Source organism: Leguminivora glycinivorella, chromosome 25, assembly GCF_023078275.1.
Source record: "Leguminivora glycinivorella isolate SPB_JAAS2020 chromosome 25, LegGlyc_1.1, whole genome shotgun sequence".
Taxonomy (NCBI): Eukaryota; Metazoa; Arthropoda; class Insecta; order Lepidoptera; family Tortricidae; genus Leguminivora; species Leguminivora glycinivorella.
Genome location: NC_062995.1, coordinates 11,010,727 through 11,023,683, shown reverse-complemented (window position 1 = coordinate 11,023,683; position 12,957 = coordinate 11,010,727). Strand labels below are relative to the sequence as shown.

Below are 12,957 nucleotides of genomic sequence, written 5' to 3'. Positions count from 1 at the left end.
GCCACATAAATGCAACCAGTGCAACTACGCTAGCAGCAGTAAAAGGTATTTGCAAAGGCATGTAAGGACACACACTGGGGAAAAGCCATATAAATGCAACCAATGCAACTACACTAGCAACTACAAACAACATTTGCAAAATCATGTAAGGACAAACACTGGGGAAAAGCCACATAAATGCAGGCAGTACAACTACGCTAGCAGCCGTAAAAGGTATTTGCAAATTGATGTAAGGACACACACTGGGGAAAAGCTATATATGTACATGCAACCATTGTAATTACGCTAGCAGGCACAAAAATCAATTGCAAGTTCATGTAAAGACACACACTGCGGAAAAGCTCTATTCTTGGTGTATATAAACGACCTGTAGAACCTTCGGTAGACAACTGATATCCAAACTGCCCTATCTACCTATCATGCATTTGCGCACTCCCTGCTTATGAAAATGAAATGAAATGAAAATGAAATATTTATTTTTCAAGTAGGCATATTACAATGCGCATATGAACGTCAAATAAAGCTACGCCGGCTCTAACCCTACGCCTCAGCCTCGAGAAGATTTCAGTCCCCCCTCAGTTGGGAGGGGGGTATCCACTATGGGACCGGCAAGAAACTCGGCGGGCAACTTCTTTTCAAAACATTACATCTTATAACTAACATGCATTAAATAACAAGATACAATTTAACATGCAAAAGTATTCATCAAAGAATATGAACAGACTAGGTACTCTATGGCAATTAATTTCAATAAATTATATTATTGCTTAATAATACGTCGTTCTTCTTCAGAGAAAACATATCAAATTGTCACAGAAGAAAAAGATAATATGAATCTCAATATCATTAAATATGTAATTTACCTACACAACATAAAATATAAAATATTTGATGTGCTTTCTTATCTGAACTGTGTCCTCTATACATAATACAATTATTTTAATTGCTATTCGTTTTTTGTAGTTTCTGGTTCGGGCCATGCATGTTTGTCTGTCAAATAGTCCTCGACTCTGTAATAAGCCTTTAACATCAATGATTTTTTTAAGTAGTTCTTAAGAGCTGGGAGGGGTAATCTCAAAGCAGTGTCAGGTAACTTATTATAAAAATGAATGCATTGCCCAACAAATGACTTCTGTACTTTACGGACACGAAACTTCTTTATGGCAAGCTTATTTTTGTTTCTAGTGTTATAATTATGGATATCAGAATTCTTAGTGAAACAGTCTAAATTCTTAACAACATAAATTATACTATCATAAATGTATTGGGAAGCTACAGTTAAGATATTAATTTCTTTGAAGAGTTCTCTTACTGATTCACGTGTTCCTAAGTTGTAAATAGAACGAATGGCTCTCTTTTGTAATACAAAGATAGTCTGTATGTCAGCTGCTTTGCCCCAAACCAGAATACCGTATGACATTACACTGTGAAAATAACTATGATACACTAGGCGAGCTGTCTCAACATTAGTCAGTTGCCTGATTCTCCTAACGGCGTATGCGGCTGAACTTAATTTGCTTGCTAGTTTCCTTATATGAGGACTCCATTGTAGATTTTTGTCCAATGTTAAGCCAAGGAACAGTGTTGTATCTACCATCTCTAAGCATTCATCATTCAAAAGTATTTTTGTATCGATTGGTTTAACATTCGGCAGAGAGAATCGAATACATTTGGTTTTCTTAGAATTAAGAAGTAAATTGTTGACAGTAAACCACTGCAGTACATCAGCTAACGTGCTATTAATTACATTGTAATCCGTAGATTTTCGGTCAACATTAAAAAGCAGTGATGTATCATCAGCAAAAAGTACTATTTCACAAAAGTTTTTTACTATACATGGCAAATCATTTATATAAACCAAAAACAGGAATGGACCTAAAATTGAGCCTTGTGGCACTCCTAATTGGACAACAGTCCCGCTAGAGCGAGTTTTGTTAACAACTACTGTTTGTGTTCTATTGCTAAGGTAAGAAGACATAAAGTTTAGGGCATTTATAGACAAACCATAATGTTCTAATTTCAAAATGAGCGTTCCATGATCCACACAATCAAAGGCTTTTGAAAGATCACAAAATATGCCAATTGCATCACAAGAATTTTCCCAAATATTATATATATGTTTAATGAGTACCGAAGCAGCATCGGTCGTGGAACGGCCCCTTGTGAAACCGAACTGTTTGCTTGTAAGTAATCTATGTCTGTTGAAGTGTCCCAGTAGATCATTTAACATTAGCTTCTCAAAGACTTTACTTAGAACAGGAAGTATTGATATGGGACGGAAATTGGTTATATCACTCGAATCACCCGATTTAAAAAGCGGTATGACTTTGCTACATTTCATAAGATCTGGAAAGGTGCCTTGTGAAATTGAAATATTATATATTACGGCCAAGTAAGGTGCTATTATATCTATGACATGACTAATTACTTTAACTGATGTTCCCCATAAGTCTTCCGTTTTCTTTAAATTGAGTGACTTGAATGTTTTAACAATATTTACAGAGTCTACTTGACTAAATTCAAATGAATTATTACATTTCTTAACATTAGCACAAAGTAATGAATGGGCTTGAGCCGCAGAAGAATGTAAACATTTTGTGGTGTTAACGGCTATGTTTGAGAAATAATCTTCGAATGCCGAGGCAACATCGCTGTTCGACATTATTTGTTGATTATCTGATACAATGTTGACTTGACAATCGCGTGATTTACATTTACCAGCTTCTTTATTTATAATACTCCAAGTTGTTTTCACTTTGTTGTCCGACACTTTCAATTTAGAACTAATAAAGTTTTTCTTGGCAGTTAAACACACTTTCTTGAAGATTCTTGAGTAGTTTCTTACATAGTCCAGGAATTCTGAATTCTTGTTCAGCTCTCTCTCACCATAAAGTTCATAAAGTCTTTTTCTACTTTTGTGAATACCTACAGTAGCCCATTCACTAAACTTTGTTTTAACTTTTGACCCACTAATAGATTTCACTTTGAAATTGTTATTAAATTGATTAAGAATTACATTGAAAACTTCTTGATACAAATGATTACAGTCATAATGCGAAAATGGTATTATAGACAAACTATGTTGAATTTCATTTTTGAATGATTCCAAGCGAGATCCAGTAATGGGTCTATATGTTATTGTTTGTGGAGTATCATGAATAACGTTTAAGAAAGCTGCCCTTTGGCCGCTGTGATCGGAATGAAAACAGTTAAATAATTTCTTATCTATACATTCACAGTTACAAAAAATATTATCTAGGCATGTTGCACTAGTCACACCTACCCGGGTAGGTTCAAGAAATAAATTAAATAAATTAAATGATTTAAACAAACAGAGCATTTTAACAGTATTACTAGATGACTCGAGCAAGTTAACATTAAAATCTCCACATACAATAACATGTTTTTGGCCCTTGCACACTAACTTCAGAACATTTTCCATTGTAGATTCAAATATGCTGAAGTCAGCTGATGGTGGTCTATAAACACATACAATAATATATCTGTCTAATTCAGCACATGAAATTTCTATAGTTCTTTCTATGGAATATTTTACAACATCTTTGCGCTCTTTACACTTCATACAATTTTTAACAATAATAAGGGAGCCACCATGAACAGCAGATTTTCTGGCAAAAAAACTAGCTAATTTAAAATTAACATAATCAAATATCAACTGTTCTTGTTTCAACCAATGTTCAGTAATACACATAACTTCAACATTATTACTATCTAAAAATAATCCTACTTCTAATTCTTTGCTGGAAAAACCCTGAATATTCTGGTGAACAACGTTCATACTCAGGTGTTTTTCCGCTGTCTTACAATCTAGTTTAAATGAGGCATGGGGTCCTTGGCTTTGTCAGCTGACTGAGACTTATATATAACACTATTACATCTATTTGGCTCAATATTGAAGGCCAATAACTCCACTAAATATACAAAAAATTTCTTTGGCAAAAATACCTTCCGTGGAGCTAGCATGAAGCGCTCAATGAACTTATTTAAGTCAAAGAAATGGTACTTTTTATTAACAGCTATGGCATGGTACATTAAAGAATTGTAGTAAGCTATCTTACAATTATAGTCATATGATACATTTTCTGCATAAGGTAGTGCACATAATATAATTTTCCCCACACCAGATTTTTCAATAACATTTAGAGTGGACATCAATTTATCTATGCTAAGCTTATCTACATTAAGACTATTTCCTAATAAAATTACTAATGTAGTACTGCTATCATAACATCCCTTTGAAATAAGGTCACATAAATGAGACAAAGTAATGTTTTGATAACAGTAATTTGTCACTTGTTGCTCTAACTGGTAGCTTAATAATGGGCCCATTCCTAACCCAATCTGATCTGAAAAAACAACAGTCTTACTGACTGCTCTAGGGGGCTGTTTAACTACTGCCGCATGCCTAGTTGTGTCGTGGGCCACATCGGCTTGAATAATCTTTGCTGGTGGCATTTGGCCACAATTACAATGTTTTCCATTTAATAATGCCTTACACCGCTCCTCCAAATCTCTATTTTCTAGCAGCAATTTATTAAAAGCCTGTATGTGCTCCTCAACTTGTTTTTTAGTGGTCTCATACATGGTGGATACTGCCAAAAGCTCATCTTTCAGCCTGTTAATGTCGGCATTTAATTTCAGAAAATTTGATTCCTTGACTTCCAGGTCTGAATGACAGTCTTGAACCCTGTTTTTCATAACTGTTAATGTGTGTTTTAATTTACTATATTTTTTAATACATGCCTGGCCTTTGATCAGCTTTTGGGTTCTCCTAATATACCTATTAATCTTAATGTACTTTTTTAACTTATTACTACTATTAAAGAATACTATGTGTTTGGAGTCCCTACTCAATTGTGTTTCACCGCTTACCAACTCTTGGTACACATTCTGTAACTGCGAAGCATCATAGTGCTCCCGCTCTTTCCTAAACAGATTAAGTTCCTCATTTGCCGCACCCAGTTCTTCTTCTAACTGTGTGATGCGGGCCAAGGCCACTTCATGTGTCGAAGCGCACTGGTTGAAGGTGTCTATTGTGCCTTGCAAACGGTCCACTTCTCCGCGGGCATCAGTCAGCTGCACATCATTGTCCGCCAGCTCCCTTCTCAATTCTGAGTTTTTGTTAATTACCTTCTGAAGCTCCACTTCGCTTTCCTCCCTTTCCTCCAACAACTGCTTCGACAAGGCCCTCGACTCGTGTAGGTCCTGTGCTGTTGTTTTTAGCTGCATCTCTAGTTGTCGTGCCGTTGCCTTGCGAGTTTCGGTCGCAATTTCGGTGTCCATTGTCACTCGTCTGGCTTTCTGAAAGATGTAATAAAAAAGGATGAGTACTTATCTCAATAGAGATTGAAAGATTTGACAAGATGACGACAGAGATGAGAGCTGTAGGAATGAATAAAGTGTGCAGTGTGTCAGTAGTCGGCAGTGTCTGTGGCGAATGTGTCTTGTCTCGTCTTGTGCTTCCACTAGTTCGTCAAGCAAAGGGAAACTGCACGGTGCCAATGTTGTTTGTTTGACGTTGCTCACGGCCGCAGCAATGAGCTTTGTTTGGGTGTAGAAATAAATGATAAATAAAACGGAATACTCTCCCCGTTTCAAACGCAGATTCCAACGGCTGCGATCACTCGTTGACAGTTGGGTAGTCCTGCCTCAAAGTTCAATAAATACTCGGTGTAACGTTGCCAATTTCACCAAAACTGTATCACTGATAATACTTTACTACTTAAATTAACTAACAATGAGTAGAAGTCCTATTTAAAGCTAAAAATAGAATTAAATTTCAATATTTGAAATCAGCTGGTCACAGAGTCAACTTGACAGCTCGGCGACCGTTCGGAAACACCAAGTTTGATTGTAGTTACGGTGCCATGCTTTGGGGCAACAGCACAGATGCCCATGATTTATTTAGGACTAAAAAAGTGTGTCCGAAACATGGTCGAAATTAAGTGATCGTCAGAATGGCGGGTGTACATCGAGAAATCCTGGTGCGGTATACTTCAGGAGTTAGTGCTAGCAATGTGCCAAATGTGCGCCAAAATTCAAGCAATGTGCTCTTTAAACTCCAGAGATATTTAAGAAATTAGTGACACCCGCCGTTCTGACGTCAGGTCGGCGGGTGCACTTCCAGTTCTAACTAATGGCTACCTACTCAAGGGTGAAAGTACTGCCTATAGTTAGTGCTTCCACATGTATGAAGCACAAACTAATTCAGAGCGCCGTTCAAGAGTAATATGGAATTGATAATATATCTATAAACGCCTGCTAAAATAAAATAGCAGTACGCGTTTTACCCAAAAAAAGTGAGCTATTTTATTTCAGCAGACGTCAGAATGGCGGGTGTCACAAATTTCTTAAATATCTCTGGAGTTTAAAGAGCACATTGCTTGAATTTTGGCGCACATTTGGCACATTGCTAGCACTAACTCCTGAAGTATACCGCACCAGGATTTCTCGATGTACTCTCGCCATTCTGACGATCACGAAATTAAATGCCCAGATAGCTGTAAACCTCATTTTAACACCTGTAGAACTACTGAAACAGTGATAAACGCGTTTTTTTGTTGTACTTTCCTCGCTATAGTGAGGGGAAAAGTTTTGTGTTACACACGGGTGCAAATGTATTTTACTTCTCGTGTATTGAAAAACTCGCCAAGCTCAGGATTCTATTCTCGAACTACTTCACTATAGAATCCTTTCGCTTGCTCGTTTTTCAGTTCCGCACTCGGCGTTAAAATACAACTTTGCCCCCTTGTATAACAAATAACTATTTCAGAGTGCTGTTTGGGCTTCCTAGATTCTGAAGCGCCTCTGGAATGTTTGCCGATGCTAATGTAGATGACTTTTATGGCATAGTGCGGAAGCAGACGGCATCAGTGGTGTTGCGGATGAGGGCAAGCTAAAATAGTATTCTGACAATGATAGCAGAGAGGTGGGATTCGGATATTCTTCGCCGATATACCGACCTACATGTCTCACGGCCAAAAAAATGTAATTTGGAATTTTACGTTTAGTTATGTAAATTACTAATATGTATCGTTTTTAAGTGTTCTGTTTGACTAACAATATATGGATCTTGGTTATCTGAAAATAAATAATTTTTATTTTATTTATTTATTACTAGCTTTTGCTCGCGGCTTCGCTCGCGTTAGAAAGAGACAAAAAGCAGCCTATGTCACTCTCCATCCCTTCAACTATCTTCACTTAAGAAATCACGTGCACGTGCGTGTATAAAGGGGTAGGCAGAGCACATGAAACTACTAAAGCTTCAGTGCCACTCTTGGCAAATAAGGAGTTGAAAGGAAACGAAACTGACACTGCAGTGACAGGTTGCCAAACTCTCGCCTACGCCACAATTTAACCCATATCCCATAGTCGCCTTTTACGACACCCACGGGAAGAAAGGGAGTGGTGAAATTCTTAACCCGTCACCACACAAGCAGAAACTTATTTAATAAAATATTATTTTCACCTGATTAACACGTTGGTGAGGATCGAGCTTAAATATTACCAGGGGCGGCTCACTCCGCGATCCTTTCGCCGCGCTACAAGTACATGCCGGCGGCCGCGAGTTCGCGGCCCATTCAGTGGCGACGACCTTCGCGCGGCGCAATAGAATTCAATGTCGTCTGCACACGTGCGGTCCGTTTGTTAACGTAGGTAAGAATTTAGAATGGCGGCGTTTTGTGAACATCAAAGGAGTGAGCCTTCTGTACTTGTACTATTATATATTCTGTGATATTACGGAACTTATACATGGATTTTGCTCCGAATTTTTTAACTTAAAAGTCTGCCAACTAGGATTTATGACCAATTTTTCTCAGGCAACCTTATACTACTTTATTTAAATTAAGTTGGCCTCATTTTAAGACTTGCCCGGATTTGTTAACAAAAGGGTGCAACTACTACCATCAACTTACCTGTTTGACAGCGGCTGCCAGGTCTTAGGAACCAAAAAAAGGTAAGCAACTGAGGTGCTGCATATTGTGTATCAGAGTACACTTTCTACTGGAGTTTGTTTCATTTGGTAAACACGTCGGTGAAATTAGTAAAAATGTTTATTTTTCAAAGATTTTTAAAAAGTAATCTTGACCATTTTTATTGAGGTTGCCATATTAAGGCATGTTTAGAAACTTATTTTATAAAATATTATTTTTATCTGGTTAACACGTCGGTGAAGATCGAGCTTAGATATATATTAGATCCTCTACTATTAGACTAGCATAGGACGCGTTCATCTACACGAGCTTAGACTGTGTGTTAGGAACGCGCCTCTTTCATATATTTGATCGCAAGGGTTCGAAGTGTGCTAAAGTAAGGGGGCGTCCATTAATCGCGTCATACTGCATAGGGGGGGGGAGGGGGTCATGAAAAAATCACCAAATATCACCATGGGGGGTGGGGGGGTTAGGAACATATCACGTGTATTTTTTTGTTACACTAACGTAAAGAAAAAATCATATTTCTGAGCTATTTTTATATCAACTTTTACAGTCAGAAGTCAGAACTTGCGTTGTGCAGTGCAAAGAGATCAGAATAGAATATAATATAATATAATTTATTCGTGAACACAATCAAGATTAATTACACATTACAAAACAAACAGAACGGAATGAAGTGCCACGAAATGGCCTCATCTCAGCGTGTTGCTGGTAACTTCCAGCGCTGATCTTCCGATGAGACCATCAAGTGAGAAAAAAAGAGCTGTGTGCACTGTGCAGTCGGTTATTTTTAATTCTCAAAGATTTTTTTAGTTTGCCCTCATCACGTGTACACGGACAGTTGGTTATAGTTGGTCAACCTAATCATGGCACTGAAAAAAGGCGGCAAATTTGACAAATGTAGAGCTCACCGGCTAACTGTCTTCAAAAAACGCGTGCCTTTCTAAACCTTGATGTTGGCGGAATCATAGACGAGCCATAACACTTAAAAACCGGCCAAGTGTGAGTTGGACTCGTGTTGCAAGGGTTACATCACAAGAAGAGCTTAAGCGCCTTCTGGAGGCGCTAAGTCATTTTTGAAAATAAAATAATAATATTTTGAACAATTTATAAAAAAAACCGGCCAAGAGCGTGTCGGGCCACGCTCAGTGTAGGGTTCCGTAGTTTTCCGTATTTTTCTCAAAAACTACTGAACCTATCAAGTTCAAAATAATTTTCCTAGAAAGTCTTTATAAAGTTCTACTTTTGTGATTTTTTTCATATTTTTTAAACATATGGTTCAATAGTTAGAGGGGGGCGGGGACACTTTTTTTTCCTTTAGGAGCGATTATTTAAGAAAATATAAATATTAACAAAAAACGATTTTAGTAAACCCTTATTCATTTTTAAATACCTATCCAACAATATATCAAACGTTGGGGTTGGAATGAAAAAAAAAACCAGTCCCCACTTTACATGTAAGGGGGGTACCCTTATAAAACATTTTTTTCCACTCAAAATCAAAATCAAAATCAAAATAATTTATTCAGCAAATAGGCCACAGGGGCACTTTTACACGTCACATGTACATAGGTATTTAAAAAAATATTTAAAATTGAGTTGAAATTACAATTGATACTATTATATACTAATTCTAAGTTCTAACTAAAGTTAACTCTATACAATTAATTAGAGATGTAGAAGGTCTCTAAATGTCGAATTACAACCAAGAACTACACTAAATTTTAATATAAAAAGTACAAATACAAAAAAAAAAGTCTAAAATTACTTTAGAGGTGCAAATGACTCTAAAAGTCACAACTAAAAATAAAATGTATATCTACTTAATCTAATTCTCCTTAGAGATGTATATGGTCTCCATGAGTCAAAATCATATATTTAAAATATTCACTAAAAGAAAGGAAACAAACGACAACCGAACAAAGTGTCCTAATTTAATAAAAATTAGAATTAAAGTTACTAAGTTATGTAAGCTTAAACAGACCGGTCTTCACAGACGGCACCCGTTCACGAGTATGACGCGTATCTCAGCCATCGCCTCCCTCAACCTTTATTCACTTTTTATTTTACCACTTTGTTGGCGTGATTGATATACATATTGGTACCAAATTTCAGCTTTCTAGTGCCAAGGGTCACTGACCGCGGACGGACGGACGGGCGGACGGACGGACGGGCGGACGGACGGACGGACGGACGGACGAACGGACAGACAGACAGACAGACATGGCGAAACTATCAGGGTTCCTAGTTGACTACGGAACCCTAAAAAGACGAAACAAAAATGAATGTACATGTAATATTAAAACGCACTCAACACTTTCAAAAGATTTGGTAACTCCTTGCAGCCCCATGAGTGAAATTCGTAATTTGAGTTTTTTTCTTTTAAGTCCAATTTAGGCTTGACTATATATTTTCTAATAGGTATTGTTGTAAGCTATACATTAAAGTCTTACTCGGTAATGTTTTGAAAAATGTATGCTAATTAGTTTCGGAGATAAGGGAATGGTCATTTTTGCCTGTTTTCTTAAATTACTTGACTGAAAATTATTAAAAACATTATATTTTTGAAATACGTATAAGATATCGGATGTCGGAAGGATTTCTAAAGCAAAAATCCAAGATGGCGGCTTAAATGTAGGGGATATCGGTCTTACATCCGATATCGGATCGGATAATGTGAAAACGCACTAAAAATGACGGGGCGAAGGTTTAATTCTCATAGAAAATTTGAATTTCGCGCCAAGATTTGGTTGATTCGTGGGTTGGAAAAAAGTCTACTTAAGTTGCCAAAAAATTACACGTCATATTGGCCAGGGGGGGGGGGGGTCCTGAAAATATCACCAAAGATCACCATGGGGGAGGGGGGGGGTCTAAAATAAGCCAAAAACGTATGACGCGATTAATGGACGCCCCCTAATGTAATAAAAAATGCAAAAACCATAAGTTATTACTTACACCATTATAATAAACATGTACAGTCAGCTGCAGAGAAAAATAGATCCCCTTGCAAACAAATTTGTATGGCAGGGGGTCTCCTTTTCTCTGCAGCTGACTGTACCTACAGGTTTGTACAAAAACCTCGGTGCGCGAATCCGACTCGCGCTTGGTCGTTTATTTTTCATTTTATTATTTATACCTACTTATTCGCCATGTAAAGGACTTGCTGGGTTCGTATTCCTATCCGTCAATAACTACTAAACCGGCAACCCCTTGATTACCGGCCTCCATTACGATAAAAGTGCGTAAAAAACGAAACGAGTGGCAATAAATTAAAATTTCCTTTTCGCATGTATATCGTACGACGTTTTTCAGTACAGATGAGCCTGTTTTTTTTACGCACTAGTGCGAGAAGTAGTCCATTATATTATGTCAGGTCGAAACTTCGAAGGGCCACCTGTACTGAAAAACGTCGTACGATACACGTGCGAAAAGGAAATTCGTAACTCATGTCGATTAAAAACACTCCCTTCGGTCGTGTTTTAATTTATCGCCACTCGTTTCGAACTTTCTTTTTTACGCACTTGTATCGTAATGTACCTACTATATCGCTTGCAAGCGTAGGTGCACAGCAGGCCTAGCACATGATGGCCGCGAGATAGACTACCTGTCCTTATGCCATTAATACAATTAGACAAAGACGTGTCATCTATCTCGCGGCGACATACTCCCGCGGCCATCATGTGCTAGGCCTACTGGTAATATTTTTAAAATTTTTACTTATGGCTTTTAACCAGTGTGTGTCCTTACATGATCTAGCAATCGACTTTTTCGGCTGTCACCGTAACTACACTGGTTGGATTTATATGGCTTGGGTGCTTAACGGTCGATATAACTGTTTTTGATATATTTTTAGTCGTAATAACGATCAACATTAAATAAATTTCATATACAAAGAAAAAGTGACCAAGGCCTCAGAGTGTTTCGAGCTGGAATCGAACCAGCGTATGATCACGAAAGCAAGGGTCGAAATTTTTCCACCGAAGGCTTATGCCCCCCCCCGGATCAGATCATGTGATATAATTATGGAATCATATAACAACATATAAATAAATAAAATAAATAATATTCTTTATTGTGCACCATACAGCAAAAAAATACACAAAAGATGGATCACGCTTAATAACTAGGTAACAAAAGGCGGTCTTATCGCTAAGAAGCTATCTCTACCAGACAACCTTTAGGTAATGACATATTAATATAATGCTCATTTTATCGAATACCATTTATTATAACATACATTGAGTATAATGCTTATTTCCGATAATAAATTAATTGTATAACACTAATTTCTTCTAAAGCACGGTAAGAATAAAAAACCGGCCAAGTGCGAGTTCTACTCGCGTTGTAAGGGTTTCGTACACTACAAGAAGGGCTTAAGCGCCTCTTTTTTAGTTGGAACTTAAGTCAGTTTTGCAAAATAATCGATATTTTCAACAAAACGAAACAGAAGTGAGTTTATATATAATATTCAAACGCGCTCACACAATTTCAAGAAATTTGGTAACTCCTTGCAGCGGCAGTGAGTGAAAACCTTAATTTGAGTTTTTTTCTCTTAAGTCCGACTTACGCTTGACTCTAGATTTCTAATAAGTTTTCCTGTAATCTACAGAGGGCTATCTTGTGTATTTTTTTGAAAATTTTACGCTTAGTAGTTTCGGAGATAATGGGGGGAATGGTAATTTTTTGCCTATTTTCTTGAATATTCTTATGTCGTATACGACATAAGAACATACGGGAAAAAACAAAAATAATCGATGCCCTCGAGCACTCATTAAAACTCAAATGGCAATGGGCAGGTCACGTCGCGAGGATGCCAGATGACAAATGGGCAAAACGACTTACCATCTGGAAAGGCCCGTTTGGCAAACGAGGATCAGGGCGGCCCCGCGCTCGCTGGGCAGACGACATTGAGGCAGTGTCGAGCAACTGGCTCACAGAGGCACAAGACCGAGAACGGTGGAAGAGGTTGGAGGAGGCCTATACCCGGAAGGGGTCCTAA

At 37.6% G+C, this 12,957-nt stretch overlaps 1 protein-coding gene across 1 annotated transcript in view; it reads left to right on the top strand.

Moving 5' to 3' along the window:
- LOC125239543 overlaps window positions 1–12,957 on the top strand; it is a 72,137-nt gene extending 59,180 nt beyond the window's left edge. The window contains exon 5 of the mRNA XM_048147158.1: window positions 12,755–12,957. Coding sequence (XP_048003115.1) covers window positions 12,755–12,957 — 203 coding nt within the window. The remainder of the gene's footprint in view (window positions 1–12,754) is intronic.